The sequence below is a fragment of the Hippopotamus amphibius genome, chromosome 2 (assembly GCF_030028045.1).
Source record: "Hippopotamus amphibius kiboko isolate mHipAmp2 chromosome 2, mHipAmp2.hap2, whole genome shotgun sequence".
Taxonomy (NCBI): domain Eukaryota; kingdom Metazoa; phylum Chordata; class Mammalia; order Artiodactyla; family Hippopotamidae; genus Hippopotamus; species Hippopotamus amphibius.
The window spans coordinates 172,711,251-172,728,726 of record NC_080187.1 but is presented as its reverse complement, the minus strand read 5'-3'; the positions used below and the strand labels follow the sequence as shown (position 1 = coordinate 172,728,726).

General features: G+C 46.2%; 1 protein-coding gene across 3 annotated transcripts in view; it reads right to left on the bottom strand.

The window, feature by feature from the left end:
* Positions 1-7: 7 nt before the first annotated feature.
* SLC7A7 (solute carrier family 7 member 7) overlaps positions 8-17,476 on the bottom strand; it is a 51,639-nt gene continuing 34,170 nt past the window's right edge. For 2 of the 3 annotated variants that reach the window (XM_057721197.1, XM_057721198.1), the window contains 8 exons: positions 5,353-5,478; positions 4,323-4,467; positions 2,719-2,842; positions 2,361-2,464; positions 1,972-2,068; positions 1,066-1,215; positions 754-937; positions 8-528 (listed from right to left, as the gene is read on the bottom strand). In XM_057721197.1, coding sequence (XP_057577180.1) covers positions 422-528; positions 754-937; positions 1,066-1,215; positions 1,972-2,068; positions 2,361-2,464; positions 2,719-2,842; positions 4,323-4,467; positions 5,353-5,478 — 1,037 coding nt within the window. In that variant the 3' untranslated portion in view covers positions 8-421. The remainder of the gene's footprint in view (positions 529-753; positions 938-1,065; positions 1,216-1,971; positions 2,069-2,360; positions 2,465-2,718; positions 2,843-4,322; positions 4,468-5,352; positions 5,479-17,476) is intronic. The other variant, XM_057721199.1, reaches the window with a different exon arrangement.

Genomic DNA, 17,476 nt, shown 5'->3' with positions numbered 1-17,476 from the left:
TCAGAGCTCAGGAACATACCCTTTTATTGTCTAGCACCTGTGACAGTTTCACGTCTCTCTAATGGAGAGAGGAAGTTGGGAGGATGATTGGGTCTTTCTGCCTGGAAAAGAGGAGTGGGTGGGCACACTGGCGGTGAGTGAACATCAGCATGGGAGTGTGCTCCTGGCACGTCCACGCCCACACCTGGCACGCTCCCCACGGTGGTCTGCTGTGTCATCCCGTTAAATCTGGAACAATGTGTAGCAAAAAAAATAATAAATTACTCTCCATCTCAGCAAGTTCATAGGCTGTGGAAGCTGCCTAGGAAGCTTCCGGACAGGTGCCTCCAAAGAAGTGAGCTTTCGTTTTCAACTTCCTTGGTGCCAGCCAGTAGGAGATAAGAGGCCCCTGCTTTCCACATCTTAAGATTTCTTGTGGTGTTTAGTTAGACTTGGGATCTTGTTGCTTGGGCATCTCTCCTCCATCTTCCAAATCCATCTCTGCAGCAACTGACATACATAGGACCTGGAGGTACCACGTGGCAGATGCTACAAAGAGAAATTTGAGTCAAAACTGAGAAGAGGTCAACTGGGCTGAGTTCAGGCGGCACTGAATGGGGTTGGGCCCAAGGGGACAATTACAGCTAAGCCTCAACAACTGATAGGGGCTACGGCATAGGTGACCTGGGAGACGAGATTTGCAGACAAAGCCAAAAAAAAAAAAAAAACCCAGGCTGTACAATAGCTGAGCCGACTTGAGGATCCAAGGCTTACCCACAATCCTGCGGAGGCAACGAGGTCGTTTGTGTTCCGGCACTCTGACGATGAGGAAGTAAAAGGGCAAGCCTGAGAGGGCAATGCCAATGCCGATGAGGGAGTTGATGGTATCACTGTAGAGTGGAACAGCCACCAGGAAGATGGTGCAGAGGCAGAAGACGATGGGGAAGAAAAGGCTGAGCTAAGGGCGCAGAAGAAACAAGTGCAGGTTGGTTAGACAGCTCAGGGTGGACAGCCAAGGTAACGCTACCTCCTGTGAAGAGCAGAGCACAGAGCAGGTGCAGCAGAGGTGGGATGGAGAAGAGCTACCTTGAGAGGACGAGGCCTAGCAGGCTCCTTCCAGCGCAGATAGAGCTGACCCATGATAGAGAGCCCCACGAAGAACCAGTAGCTGAAGCTGTAGTAGTTAATGAGCTGGAAGATGTCCTCCACACACAAGTAGATCAGTGCCATGAGACCCTGCAGGCAGAAGCCCACGTCAGCTTCTCTCACAGCCTTTGTCACGCAAGGCACTTTCCAGTCTCCTTTATCTCCCCCGTCAAGTCCTCAGTCTCCTCAACTGTCCTTTTCTGTTCCCATCCTGTTTCAACACCTCACTCCTTTCCTATTAAGTCAGTAGCCTTTTTCAGCCCATCGTTCAAAGCCTTGTCAGGTTCCTCCTCTGTACAGCGCAGCTCAAAACAATTCCTCAAATAGCTTTTGCCCCAGAGCCTCTCCAGAATGGCTCTGACCTACACTTCCAGCTCTTGCCTTCTGCCACCCAACTCCACGCTGCTTTACCTCCGGGCTTTTTGATGCCGTTTCTCTTAACCTAAAGCCCATCCATCTCTACCATTTGCAACCTTAACCATAAAAGTCCACTTCAAATTCACTTTCTCCAAGAAGTCTTTCCTCATTCACCCTCTACCCCCACAGAGCTGACCATTTCTTCCCTTAAATACTGCATCACTGTCTGCTGCAGCAGTCATTACAGTGCAGTCCATGGACTGTATGCCATATCCTAGACCAGAGGAGGTCCCCGTTCCTTAGAGAACATGGGTTCTCTCAAGGACCGCTGCAGCAGTTAGCACGGTGCCTTGCCCACGGTGGATGGTCCAGCAACAGTTTTTCTCTTAGAATCTTCTTTAGAGCTTCTGGGGAGCTAAGAATAGTTGTATCTACTGTTACTAAAGTTCCCCCACAACTGCTTTCAGCCCCAGTCTTGAGATCACTTACGTTGAAGAGCAAAGCCGGCACTGGTGTGAACCGCTCAACATGAATCATGCAGATGGTGTCAGGGAGGTGGCCTTCTCTTGAGCCCACAAAGAAAAGCCTATTTTGTGTAAGACAGGAGAGGCTGAGAAACGTGGGATATGGGTGTGGCCTGATTCATGGGCCACGAGGCCCTCCCTCTCTGGCATCCCCTCCTTCAAAAGGGTTTGAATAACTTGGAATGGAGTTCAATACTGAGATTTGCGAGAACCGGAGGCTGCTGATGGGAACAAGGCCAAAGGGTTGTGACTGTCATTTGGGGAGCACGGTGACTGAAGTCTGGGTCCTGTAAGTCCTGCCCTGCCCTGCCATATCTCTTCACAATACCCCCCAGTAAAAGATGACACTCATACCTAGATGCAGCCACAATGGAGGCATTGAGGCCACCAAAGCAAGATAATGCAACTGCCACTGGAATGACCCAGTTGAATATTCCAAAAATCTGGTCTGCAAAAGTCTAAAGGAAAGGAATGGAAAAGAGTCATTAGCAGGACCTAACAGGGATGGAGGGCAAGGACAAGCATGCCCCCTGGTCCCCTCTACTAGCAACCCAGCCCTTCTTCCACAGCAGGGCTAACAGAACCTTGCAAGCCCAGTGCCCTAAGCATACTCCTTTCAAAGACTACCCGTTTTCTAGGACTTTAAAGAGCAGCATGATACCCCGAAGCCCACAAACACACCCTCACCCTTCTGCTAGTGAAAATCCTTTACCACAGCAACAGCATCGCTGGCCAGGATGTCCCTCATGTCGAGCACGGTGTAATAGGCCACATTGGTTAAGATGTAGATGATGGTAACGATAGGCATGGAAATGCCAATGGAGAGGGGCAGATTCCTACAGTCAAACAGAATAGTGGATATATTAGTCCCCCAGTGTCATCCCCACTCTCCTTTCATTCTTAGACTCTGCCCCACCAATTCAGGGATGGCGCCTCCCATGGCCTTTCCCCAGTGCTTTTGCCTTTGAGATTGCCTAGGATAGTGGCTTAAGCTCTGAACTGAACTCAAGAACTAAAGAGCATCAAGGGAAAGGAACATCACATTTGGAGAAAGGCCTACACAAAAAAGGAAAAAGCATTAACAAATAACTGTGTCACAGCATAATAATAGCACAGGAAAGTTTTGTTTTACTCCAGAGGTCTCAGGATTCCTTCCCTAAGATGATCAACACTGGAAAATTTGTCTTAAGGCTAAATATAAAAGAATTATGGAGGGAAATTGTGACATCTAATCTCTCCGGAGAATAAGACAGGCCCTCAGTAGAAAGAACAATGTGCGTATCTGAAGCAGCAACCTGGGAAATATGTCCCCCCCACCCCTTACTCAGTTTGAGAGCTCTGAGTGCCATGCTAACCAGTGGCCAAGAGAAAGACGTGAAGACCTCACAAGGTGCCTCTGGCCCAATAAAGCCGTGATCTTTATAAACATTCTTGGTGGTGAGATTGGGGTAAAAGGGAGAGGGGGCAAATACTCAAGTCATTCAGTTTCCGTCCAGTAGATGGAAGCACCACCCTGGCCTCAATCTGCTATCATCTGTTCTCAAGGGTGCAACATTAGATGTGTATCAAGAATACTCTTTGTTTCTCAAAGCCAAAAAGTTTATTTATTAATATTTTGACTTAGAAGTTTACAGAAACCTCACTCCCTGGCAAATCTTAGTTCCTAGGATCATTGAATTTTAGAGCCAGAAAAGGCTCTGGAGATCATATAATTCGACCCCCTCAATTACAGATAAGGAACAGGCAGAGATGACAGGGGATTCCCTCAAGGTGACCCAACAAATCAGTGGAAAGACAGGTCCAGAGTGTTCTTTTCACTCTGCGTGACTACAGGGCAATTCACAGTAACAGTGGTGTCCAAACAATACCACTAAGTTAGTATGAATCTGAGAAACAAGAAAGGGATCAGAAAGGAAAGGAAGGTTTCTGGTAGTCTGTGACCTAAAGTTTTACGTATGGGAATAAGGATGGGTGAAAAATCTATCAAGGAAAGTCTGTTTAAAAATAAAAGCATAGAAAAAAGAAAAAAATAAAATAAAAGCATACACAAGCACATGGTACAACCTGCTTTGACTAATGCAGAAATGCCTGAACAAATGTGAAAAGGCCTGTAAAAAAAACTAACACACAAGAAAGTTCACCTCTTAACTCTGCTACTGTCATCATGGACAAGTGACTTCTCTGGGCCTCAGGGCTCCAGTCTATTAAAATGACGCTGATAAAATCCACCAGTTGTGGTATGCTGTCTGGCACATAGTAGAAGCTCAATAAGTGATGGCTATCATTGCCATGGAAAGTTGATGGTGAGGTACCTACCTCTCAGGATTCTTGATCTCTTCAGTGACGTAGTTGAGGGTGTCCCAGCCAGAGTAGGAGAAAAGAGCTGAGTACAGTGCCAGAGCAATGTCACCCACTGAAAATGATGAACCCTCAAAGGAATTCTCAAAGTGAGTCGAGGCTCCTAGAACCCAGAGGACACAGAAAGGCAGAAGGATTAGTGACCTACACCCCAACTACAAAGCGATCCAGTAAAGGAGAGGAAGAATGTGACGATAATAGAATGTGTGTGGCTTAGAACACCTTGGTAGCAAGGGTACCAGTGAAGGAATGGGGAGCAGAAGCGAGGCACCTACAGAGTAACAGGCCAGGGTGCAGGGAGCAGCAGCGATCTTGACAGGAAAGACCCCAGCGGCTTTCTAGGGTAAGGAACCACGACAGAGCAGAGGGCTGGAGAACAGGAGGGATGCAGTTCTGTCTGCCCCCTTCCTGACACCGGACAGCTAATACGGGGTAGAGGAAGGGCAGGGTTCAGTGTGCCCAGTCAATAGAGTAGTTGTAGGGTAGGTATTCACACCTGGCAACTGCGCGAGGAGAGGTACAAGAGGTTCATTTCTGCCCTTGCCCACTCCCAAGGGGAGAACAGTCAAGCAGTGAGTTCGACAATCGGCAAAAGCCAGCTCCCAGGCCATGGCTCTCTTTTGCCAAGGTCAACCTCCTCTGGGCAGCAGCATGCACAGACGGGACAGGACAGGCTTCGGGGTCAGTCTGCCTGGGTGCAAATTTCAGCTCCCCTACTTAAGCTAGGGACTTTAGGGAATTTCCTGGCGGCCCATTGCTTAGGACTCCGTGCTTCCATTGCAGGGGGCACGGGTTCGATCCCCAGTCGGGGAACTAAGATCCCGCACGCCATGGGGCGTGGCCAAAAAATAAACAAATAAAATAAATACATAAAATGGGAGTAATAATAGTACCCATTAAATGAAATCATGCATAGAGGTCACTTAGAGGAGTACAGCTCATAGAAAACCCTTAACAAACATTGGCTGCTGCTACCATTATTTCTTACCCTGGCCAAGTCTAACAATGCCTGCGATGATGACCGCGATCAGTGCCAGTACTTTAGCATAGGTGAAAATGTCTTGTACCAGGGTTCCCCACTTGACATAGGCACAGTTAATGAAGGTTAAGACACCTGAAAGAAAAATAATACTGATTGGTGACTGAGCCTACCATCCAGAGGGCCTTAGACACCCAAGCAATGTTTCTAGTACTAGTCACCAAAATAGACCCTTTGGTCAAAGACAGAAGTGTCTAGGCTCTGACCTGCTCTGCTTTGGAAACCTCTGCCCAGAATGTCCTCACCGTTATCATTCAAAGGCACTTGCTGAGCACCTGTGTATACAGCGCCACACACACACACACACCCTCAGCACTTACACAAGAGACACAAAACAAAGTGACTGGGTTTGCTTCCACACAAAAGTGCTCACAGCAATAGGAAGCAACTGGTAGCAGAACAGCATTAGTGATGCAGTCCGGCTGTTGGCTCTGAAAAGTCACGGCCTCTCCCCGTCTCCAGCCTTGTATCCCCTTATATGGGCCCCAGGACCCAGCACTCTGATGCTGTGGGATTACTGTGAACCTTCATGAGTCCTGTTGTGACTTACCCAACATCTGGGCCAACAGGTCAGGGCGTGTGGCCAGGATTATGCTGGAGACCAGACTTCCTGCTACTGCTGGCCAGCTCAGCTGCTTGTTTTCATGCTTGGAAAGATTCTTGGAACCGAGGTTCCTATAGAAGTGGGACGGGGCTTTTTTCCTGATTGGACAATGCAAAAGTCCAGGGGCTTTTGCACACAAAACACAAAACATAGTCCTTCTACCCTGGGGTGGAGGCAATCCCTTTACCTGCATGAGCTTCAGCAAAGTTCATGGATTGCCCTTAGAACCAGGGTTCTTAACCTAAGGCTTCCACAAGGCCTGAAACTCTTTGTAAAGTGTTATGTTCATATATCCAAAGTATACGCATTTTTCTAAAGAAAGGGTCCATAACTTTCATCAGAATCTCAGAGAAATCCACTACCCCTCCCCCCCCCAAAAAAAAACCCTATAATCTGCTACTTCAGAAGAAGAAATTCAAGAGGGGAAGCCCACACATGCTGTGAGGTCGACCGGTAGCCCCAGGATGATGGGGAAGAAAATTTAAAAAAAATAATTCTGAAATTAAGCAGAATGTTCCTCAGTCCCCCACCAACCTCTTAAATAAGCAGGCAGGCACATACCCTATACCTTCCCCGCTGTGGCAAAGTGGATCGCTTCACTGTTCCCTCCTTCCCAGCTCAGCAACTGGAGCACTAGAAAGAGGGCTTAACAGCCCTTCTCCCACGGGCTGCAAAGACAAGGTCAGACCAGCCTGCCTTACCAGAGGAGAAAGTGCTGGGCTTGCCTGCTTCAGGCCACCAACTCAGTCCCAAGTACTCCCTGTCTCAATTCTGGCAGTGGTTTGGCCCTCAGTGTCCCCAGTCCTCCTGTTTTGTTGTGTCCTGGTCTCATCACACTCTGGCCCAGAAAGAGCAGCCCCTCAGAACAGCTGTCCCACCTTCTGTCTCCCCCCGCGTACTGCCCAAGTTCTTTTCTGCTCTTCCGAAAAGGGGGCATTCCCATCCCAAACACACATTTGCCTTTCTGCCTAATAAATAAGACAGTTAACAACCAAACCTTATCACAGGGCTGGGCAAAAATGTACCCATAACTCCAGGCCAACACAGTGTTAAGTTAATAATTAAAGACACAAGCGTGTAGTCTCCACAAACACCCCCACAAAATGGCCAGATCTTTGAGATCTGCTGATCCTCCTCAGCCAGACACCCACCCTTTACTCCCCACTGGACTTCTGCCTCCGGCCATTCAGCAGCCCTACTGCCCCTTCTCTCCATCCTGTAACCTCTACCCCTTACTTTCGGGCTGTGCTGCTGACATACAAATATAACTCAAGCCAGGCTGGATTAGAAACACCCAGGACACCTGCAGCTGTCATATTCACCAGGGAATGGGATCCCCTAATTAAAAGTCAGGGTTAGCCTTCAGGGTCACCAGGGGGCCAACACCAAACAGGGATAGGCTTGAGGCTTAAGGGACTGGTTCTGGTTCAGAGTCAGTCTGTAGCCACGTGCCACGACGTTCTGTTCTCAGCTCTGTCCAAGGATGCGGACAGGGAAAAGCCAACTCATTATTCTTTACTACAACAGATTCTGAAAATACGTGGATTGTTTACATTTCAATCCCTACAGCTTCTCTAGTCTACTTCCATATCCATCCATTTGTATCTTTCCTTTTGTCCACCAATGTTTCCTTCTCCCCGACTCCTGAGCCTTTGTTCTCAGCCACGGACCCACCATCTTGCCCTGATCTGCTCTCTATATTGAGCACGGGAGGCTTGGTTTGAATGAAGAAGGGAATCCTCTGGAAAGAATGCTGCCCCTCGTCTTCCCCGGTGCTCAGCTTCTTCCCCCAGGGCCTCTTGGCCGTGGGAGCAGGAAATGGGTATAGCCGGCAGCGGTGCTGACTGGGCTCTTTGTCCCCACCCCCAGCGGATACAGCTGACTGGTGGCCCCAGAGCCCAGCCAAGTGCATTGCTCTTGAAGTGGAGCCTGACCTCCTGCTTCAGAGGCAGGGAAAGGGGTGGGGGCGGGCATGGGGTTAGAATAACATGGAGGCAACTGCAAGTTAATCTCAAGGACAGAGATGCCCTACCCTCCTACCTCTAGGTGCAATTCAATCTCCACCCAACACTGGGCCAAGTCCACAGGAAGATGGCCTGAAAATCACCTCAGACCCTTGACTCAGGTGCACCTCCATTCCTGCTTTGACCCCTCCTTTGAAGGAAGAAGCAGCTGCAGAGAAGTCACTCCTATAATCATCTAAAGAGATGCTCCTGAATGGTCATGAAATCCAGCCTCCGTGGGCCCCCTGGAGGAGGCGGCTAGTTCCAGCACTAAGGCCCAGCATCAGCTCTAGAACTAAAAGCAAGGAAAGCACCTGCCTGGGTTGATCCAGAACAGAACAAAGCTTGCAGGCCCATTCGGAATCAGATGCCCAGATTTAGTTTAGATGCGCAAACTAAACAGTCCCTGAAAAAGAACATTCAGCCTACAGTTCTCCCAGTTCATTAGTTTTAGATACATACAATATAACACACAACTTAGGCTGCTACTTAAGCCATTTTCTGTTTCAAATCCCCAGAGACTATAAACCTCAATACTTTATTAGGCCACTCATGCCATTTTTAAAGAGATCAATAGCTCTTCCTCCTGTCAAGCCAAAAACTTCTTCCTTGCAACTTCTAGCTAGTAGTCCTGGGCCTCTCCTCTGGAGCCACAGAAAATCAAGCTAAAGCTTCTCCCACATCATGGCCCTTCTTATCATTAAAGACTAACATCCTGTTCCCCTTGAATCTTCCCTCTTCAGGCCAAAGATCTATTTTCTTCAACATCTTGTGTGACAAATATGGTTTCCCACTCACCAGCCCAGTTCACGCCTCTGTATTAATTGCACTGTCAGTGTCTCCCTGGAAACTGAGACCCACACAGAAAACTCCAGATATTGTTGCAGGTTATGGAGTCTCGATTTGAACTCATTGTCAACTATAGCTCCTTTTCCTCCCCCAAACTAATGAGCTTTTCCCTCTCCCCATGTTGGGGCCTATTAAAAGTGATTTTTTTTAATCCCAAATATGGGGCTTTACATTTATTCCTGGTAACTTTCCTCTCTGAATTTTTAGACATCATTCCCATTTACCAGAAATGGATTTTCCCCCTTAATTTTAATCAGTTCAAATGCCTTCAATTTTGTGAAATCTGCAAATCTGATTAGCAAACCTTCTGGGTCTTCACTGAAGTCACTTATAGAAATGTTGAGTAGGGTAGGCAGAGCCCTGTAGTCTATCACGACAGACCTTCCTCTTTGCTGTCATTATTCCACAACATCAACCAGGAATCCACCAAACTATTTTTTTTTATCTAGTCCACCTTTTTCTACCTTGTCAACAAGAATATCATGAGAGTTTGCCAAGAACCTCTCTGAAATCTGTATACACGTCACTGCTCTGGAAATCTAATGATGCTATCAAATAATGATTCAAATGAAATCAGTCCATATTTATGCCAGAATGTTCATAGCTATACCATTGTAATAGTCAAAATTTTGAAGCCCAAATGCCAATCAACAGTAGGATGGCTGAATAATACAATGGAAGAGTAAACAGTAGGGGGAATGAACCATCTACCACTACAGAGAAAACTGTGGGTGAATTTTACAAACATATTCAGTGAACAAGGCAGACACAAGAGAGTACATACCCTTTATATCCATTTACATAAAAACAGGCTAAATCCCCAAAAGAAACATGTACCATAATGTTTATTGCAGCACTATTTACAATAGCCAGGACATGGAAGCAACCTAAATGCCCATCAACAAATGAATGGATAAAGAAGATGTGGCATATATATACAATGGAATATTACTCAGCTATAAAAAGGGATGAGATGGAGCTATATGTAATGAGGTGGATAGACCTAGAGTCTGTCACACAGAGTGAAGTAAGTCAGAAAGGGAAAGGCAAATATTGTATGCTAACTCACATATACGGAATCTAAAAATGGTACTGATGAACTCAGTGACAAGAACAAGGACGCAGATGCAGAGAATGGACTGGAGAACTCGAGGTTTGGGAGGGGGCAGGGGGTGAAGGGGAAGCTGAAATGAAGCAAGAGAGTAGCACAGACATATATATACTACCAACTGTAAAATAGATAGCCAGTGGGAAGTTGTTGTATAACAAAGGGAGTTCAACTCAAGGATGGAAGATGCCTTAGAGGACTGGGATGGGGAGGGCGGGGGGGACTCGAGGGAGGGTGGGGGAGGAGTAGAGGGAGGGAGGGAATACGGGGATGTGTGTATAAAAACAGATGATTGAACTTGATATACCCCAAAAAAAAAAAAATAAATAAATAAATAAATAAATAAATAAATACAGGCTAAATCCATCTATGCTACTAGAAGTCAGAACAGTGATTTCCCTTCGTGTGTGCATGGGGGGCACAGGGGAGTGACTAGGAGGAACACAGGACAGGTTCAGGGGCTGCTTTTTGATGTGGATGATGGTTACCTGTGTGTTCAATTTGAAAATTCATCAAGATGTACACCTATGACATGTGCACAGTTCCTTTTGTACATTACACTTGAATAAAAAATTGAAATTGAGCAAAAAATGAGGTTAGCTTGTTTTTAGGAAATCCATACAGGTTACTGGAGATCCTCCTTTCTTCCTTTCATACTTTGCTAAGCAGATTTAACAGATGAGCCTAGAATTTGGGGAGGAATCAACCTCAGATTACCAGTACAGAATGCTCAGAATCTACTCAGAATCCACCTCTGTCTCTTTCTTTTTTTCTTTCTTTCTTTTTTTTTTTTTTTTCTGTCTCTCTCTTTCTTGGAAAGCCAGGTTATCACTTGCGGTAGGCACAGTAGTGGCCCTGAGAAGCAGAAGAGTCAGTGTGAAAGACTTCCGACGTGAGAAAGACTTGACTAGCTACTGCTGGCTTTGAAGATGGAAGAGGGCCATGAACTAAAGAATGTGGGGTCCCTAGAAGCTAGAAAAGGCAAGAAAACGGATTCTCCCCTAGAGCCTCCAGAAAGGAACATGGTAATGCTGACACCTTGATGTTAGCCCAGTGAGACCCATTTCAGACTTCTGACCTACAGAACTGTGAAATAATAAATCTGTGTTGTTTTAAACCACTAAATTGGTGGTAATTTGCTACAGCAGCAATAGGAAACTAACACATCACTCAACAGCTTCATTTTTACACCCTTCCTGTTCTCCAAGATCCTGGAGATGCCTAGTGGTCATTCTGTCACCCCAGCTAATTATAAATTCTTTCCATTTGTTTGCAAGTGGATAGTTAAAAAACATTTAAAGCAATGACATGCTCTATTACTATCCCCTCAATTCTCTTGATCCTGTTTTTTTGTTGGCCTAGATCTATTGGCCTGTTGGGTTTTTACTGAACCATTTCTTAGGTAAGCAATCCTTCTGCAGGTAAGGTTAGGGGAAAAGTGGGACTGTGCCCTCTCCTTTCTCTCCACCATCTATTATCATAGCTTTAACTGCCCCCAGAGCATCCAGCCTTGCCCCTGCTGTTCCCACTCTGAACATTGCTCTTGGAACCTTCTGTTGGCCTTAGTCACTTCTTGAGGTCTTAGTCTATGCTGGGCATTAACCTTCAGGACACTCTCCTCGTAGGCCTGGGCCACACTGGTATTTATTTAGTCTATGTCACCTGTCATTATCTCTTGCATATCTTGTTTCTAAAAATCTAAGCTCATCAAAAATCAATGTGTTCGATCACATCACTTTCTTCAGATGATTCTCCTGATTCTCTATTTTATTCTTCCTAAATAAGATAATTTAACTATTTTATCAGAATTTCATTTTGAAGGGATTTCCATGGTGGTCTAGTGGGTATGACTCTGTGCTCCCAATACAGGGGGCCCAGAGTCGATCCCTGGACGGGGAACTAGATCCCACATGCATGCCGCAACTAAGAGTCCGCATGTCGCAACTAAAGATCCTGCGTGCCACAACTAAGACCCAGTGCAGCGTAAATAAATAAATAAATAAATTTTTTAAAAAGAATTTCATTTTGAAGACACTTCTGGTCTTTTGTTTGTTTTTAAATCCCTGGCTGTAAAATTATAATTCCTTGCCCTGAACTTTTTTGCAATCTCTTTGCCTAAAATTTAGAGTACATTTTGGAGGAAATCCAGCATTTTTTTTTCTGGGAAGTACCAACTCTGAGAAGGCATAATCACTTCCTCACAAGGATTTCACATTGCCCCTGGTTGTGTAAAATAATAATAATAATAAATCCTTATCCTTTAGAGATTCATATTGAAGCCTTTATGGATTAACGGCTTGATGTCTTGGTTTGAAATGGTTTGATGTCTTGGATTTGATTTAAATAATCTAGTGTGGGTAAAGAAGGGGTGGTTGGAGCAGAGATGTTGAAAAAACAGTGTTGATAATCATTGATGCTGGTGCTTGAACTCTGGGTGTTCACTGTACAATTTGCTCTACTTTTGTACGTTTGAAATTTTCCATAATAAACCTTTTTATTTTTTTCTAATGTAGAGATGTACTGCTTCTAATAGAATGCAACTGATTTTAGCAAAAGATGCTCAGGCAGGGGCTTCCTAGGTGGCGCAATGGTTAAGAATCTGCCTGCCAATGCAGGGGACATGGGTTCAATCCCTGCTCCAGGAAGATCCCACATGCCGCAGAGCAACTAAGCACGTGCGCCACAACTATTGAGCCTGCGCTTTAGAGCCCGTGAGCCATAACTACTGAGCCCATGTGCTGCAACTACTGAAGCCCATGCACCTAGAGCCTGTGCTCTGCAACAAGAGAAGCCACGGCAATGAGAAGGAGCCCGCACACCACAACGAAGAGTAGCCCCCGCTCACCACAACTAAAAGAAAGCCCGTGCACAGCAACAAAGACCCAACACAGCCAATAAAATAAATAAATAAATAAATTTCTCAAAAAAACAAAATAAGATGCTCAGGCAATGGAAGCTTCCATTGCTACCACATTTCCCTTTTGTACAAATTTTATAATTTTTATGAGGAAAGCAAAATACTTATTCTTCTGATCTGACAGTGTGCAGTATACACCCACAATCACATCATTCCTACTTCTTTTTGCTTTTATCCTCTTGTTCTCTTTGCCATGCTTCTTCCCTTAGGATGGGGGTTTACTTCCATGCACTTTACCTTCAAGAGAGACCTTCAGGAAAAATCCCTAACTAGAATCCAAGAGCCCTCTGATAGCACCACATAATAATTCTTCTTCCCAAGGTAAGCAGATGGGATTAACAGAGACCAGAGCCTTGGTGCCCTTTCTAAGAGATGGGCCACGTATCTGTAATGAGGAAGGAAGAGACTTCTCCTGCTTAGTTGTGAAAAGCAGCCCTCATGCAGGCAGAGAGCTGGAAGTAGTACTGAGTAGTACTGTCCATTATGTTTGCTGGGAAAGCGAAAAAGGGGAGGTAAAATCCTTTGACAGATCTCTGTATCTTGGCCCTGAAATTACCCTCTCACTGCAATCAAAAGAATCAAAACTGACCTTGTGCAGAGGAAGCAGGCATCCCTTATTATAGCAGATCCTCATACAAGTTCATCTCCCTTTGGTACAGTACATTAATCTCAGCTCTTCTAGAAAATCCATCACTTTTTAACAAGTATGCTCTTTCACTGTCATATTCTAATCAAATAAATTGTTTCCTCCTTGTAGTAAATGTAAAAAGCAAATGTGTTTATTAGCCTCATTGAATGCTGATGAGTCCAAAAGCATCGCTCCCAATCTTCTAGCTTCTCCAAATGCATTACTGAGCAACTTTTCCAACTTTATTTTGTTTCTCTGTAATACCTCATAGCCTCCAAACTACCCAGATGTATACTTTTATCTGTGTATTTTACTCCTTCCTCTAAAATTTCAGTTTAAAGCTTTATTAAATGCATTCCTCCTAGGACTTCCTAGGTGGCGCAGTGGTTAAGAATCTGCCTGTCAATGCAGGGGACACAGGTTCAATCCCTGCTTCAGGAAGATCCCACATGCTGCAGAACAACTGAGCCCATGCACCACAACAGTTGAGCCTGCGCTCTAGAGCCCGTGAGCCACAACTATTGAGCCCATGTGCTGCAACTACTGAAGCCCACACACCTAGAGCCTGTGCGCCTGTGCTCTGCAACCAAAGAGAGAAGCCACCGCAATGAGGAGCCCTCACACCAAAATGAAGAGTAGCCCCCACTCTCTGCAACTAGAGAGAGCCCATGTGCAGCAACGAAGACCCAACGCAGCCAATAAATAAATAAATTTATTTTTGAAAAATGCATCTCTCCCAATCTCTATAAAATCTGCTCCATCCCTTGCCAGAGTGTATCCTTCTGGTATCTTAGCATTTACATTCCAGGACTCAGTTCTGTGTTCTCTTTTCTTCTTTCACATACACGGCCTTCAAATGACAAAGAGATGAAGATTCCACCTGTCACTCCACTTGCTACCGTGAACTTTAAAGTCACCAGTGACACACTAGTGACATTATTCACCCCCCAGGAATCAGCAGAAGGATAGCGGCCTGTGGGCTTAATTGGGGTGAGCAAGCTCTTTGTCACATGTTACTCAAGAAAAGCCACCCATCTCTGCATTAGGCTGGTCTATCTATAGTCAGAGTCACACTGCTGGGGACCGATCCAGCCCCCTTAACTGGTACACTCAGCCCTCGAATACCCAGATGTCTCCAGAATGCTCTACCAAGGCTGTTTCTTCAGAAGGACCAGATGTAAGCTCTCCGAAAAAGCCTCAGGAATATTGCCTTAAGCCAGACATTTCAAGTTTTTCCCTCTTTTCTCTACTGCTTGTTTTTTGTTTTGGGCGGCGGGGAGCAGGGTGTGGGGCGAGGTGTTGCCAAACCACTCTGCACAGTGTGTGGGATCTTAGGGCCCCGACCAGGGATTGAACCCAGGGCCACCAGCAGTGGAAATACCAAGTCCTAACCACTGGACTGCCAGGGAAGACCCACAACTGCTTGTTTTGTTTTCTGTTGTCGAATGCTGGTTTAAGACACTCTCTACAACTTAAAAGCCATTTTTTCTTCTTGATTCCTTGATGGATTATTTCTTCCACGCTTGCTAAGTGCTGTTGTATCTCTCAGATCGCAGATGGTCCTCAAACTCTTTTACCTTTTCAGGCTACAGAACGATTTTGCTTGCTCAGGCATCATGGGTGAGAGCATCTGGCAAGGAGACACACCGAGCATAAACCCTGTGGGTCACTGGATCAGATTCCTCCCACTCTGCCTCCTAGAACTCAGTCAGCACTTCAGCCGCCGTGTCTCCGCACTGCAAGGAAGGCGCCAGCAAGCATTTTCCACTGGGAGGCTCACCTATTACCTACTCCACTGGCTCCCATCTCAAAACCAGCGAGTCCTTGTTAACTGGATTCTTACTGGTTTGCTCAGCTAGGTCCAGTTCAGGTTCTCTGAAATGGGACCCTGAGCCCGAGTGAGCATCAAGGATCACCTGGGGAATGTGAACCTACAGCTCTGGGGCTCCACCCCTGAAGTTCTGATTCAGGAGGTCTGAATCCCCAGGGGAGCCTGGTGATCTGCTTGCTTTGGGCTACCTTAGGTCATCATGAAACAAACTCAACACTTACAGAACCACCTTGAGCAGAATAAGCTCAAACCCTCCCTTAACTCAGCGCTCCTGGCTCCACTTAAAATAGAACTTAAAATGGAAAACCCCTCTGGGAGAGGTAACTAGCTTCAAAGTAGAAAGTTCAAAGGACAAAAGGCAGTTGGGGGCCCTGTGTTTGGCTGTTTCACCTCATTAGCCACGAGGACATGAAGCCAGTCATTCTGGTACCAGGAAAATCTGCCCGAGGACAGTGGCCAAAGCTCTCAGAGATCTGAAGTCCTGGGGAGTCCACAAGTGGCTCCAGCAGCCACCTACCCCTCCGCCTGGGCCCCATGACAGCCCTCAGCCCCCACCAGCACCCTGAGAGCCAAGAGCACACAATGCCCTTCTCAGCCAAGCTGAACCTGGAGCTGTACTTTCTGTTCATTCTCCAACCGACATCCACTGAAAAGCACCTACTACACACAAATTGCAAGGGTTAAGCATCGAGGATGCCAAGACCACCTGATCCCTAAAGAGTAGTCTGTTCACAGGGGGCCCCACATGTGTGCTGCCGGCCGACTGGTACAGCAGGCAGATGGAACACAGGAGATAAAAATGTCCCATTAACAAGAGGCAGAGGGACTTCCCTGGCAGTCCAGTGGCTGAAACTTCACCTTCCAATGCAAGGGGTGCAGGTTCAATCCCTGGCTGGGGAGCTGGATCCCACATGCCTTGCGGCCAAAGGACCAAGGCATAGGGCAGAAGTGGTGTTGTAACGAATTCAACAGGGACTTTAAAAATGGTCCACATCAAAAAAATCTTCAAAAAAAAAAAAAAAGGCAGAAATCTAGACCAAAAAAATTAGGTCACAGGGTGGGTGAGTGTAGGCAGGCAGGAGCAGACACGTCCAGTGCTGCCAACAATGAACCAAAGCAGGGAGTTCCCTGGCGGCCCAGTGGTTAGGATTCCGCGCTTTCGCTGCCGTGGCCGGGATTCAATCCCTGGTCCGGAAGCTCCTGCAAGCTGCAAAGCACAGCCAAAATTTTTAAACAATTAAAAAGTAAAAAACAAAACAAAACAATGGACCAAAGCACGTTGGCCCCAAAGAAAGGGCAGTCAGTCGGGTGGAGCTGGGCTTCTGACACCTAGCCCTGAAGACGCCAAGAGAAAAGTGCCAGCTCCACCTCTCCTGCAAAGAGGAAGAGGAGTCTCAGCCCTCCCTTCTGATCTCTAAGCTACTGTAAAATTAAAACTGCTTTTAATCATCTGAAGACAGAACACAGAAAGTCAAGGTTTTAGAACTTAATAAGATGTATATGACTATGAATGTAACTTACAACAGTAAATACCATTTTTGACTGACAATTATGTGTTAGGTTGCTGACATTCTTACATACATACATACATCATCTAATTTAATCTGACAGAGTAGGTTTATTATCTTTATCTTACAATTGGGAAAACTGAGGCCACTCAGCCAGTAGCCAGCTCCTAAGCTTGTACCCATTCCATCTATACCGTACGCCCCCCATTTGCATACAAGGATGTGGGCCTGGGAGTGGGACTATCTCCCCCTGGGGTAACAGGGCTTCTGGCTGCAGAGTATTGGAGCAATCCTCAAAGAGCTCTGAGAAGTCAGAGCAATCAGCCTCAGCAGGAGCCAAGTGCACACCCCTCTGGTTGGAAAAGTAACCATTTATAGAGACCTGCATGGGATGGCAAGATCCTTCAGAACTCAGAATTCATCCAATTATCCATTCATTCCTCTATGCATCCATCCCTCCAACAAGCATGTATTGAGCTTGAACCTACTGTGTTCCAGACCCTGTGCAGACTCTGTGATTAAGACCCAGTCCCCAGGACTTCCCCAGCAGTTAAGAATCCGCCTACCAATGCAGCAGACACAGGTTTGATCCCTGGTCTGGGAAGACCTCACATGCCAGAGAGCA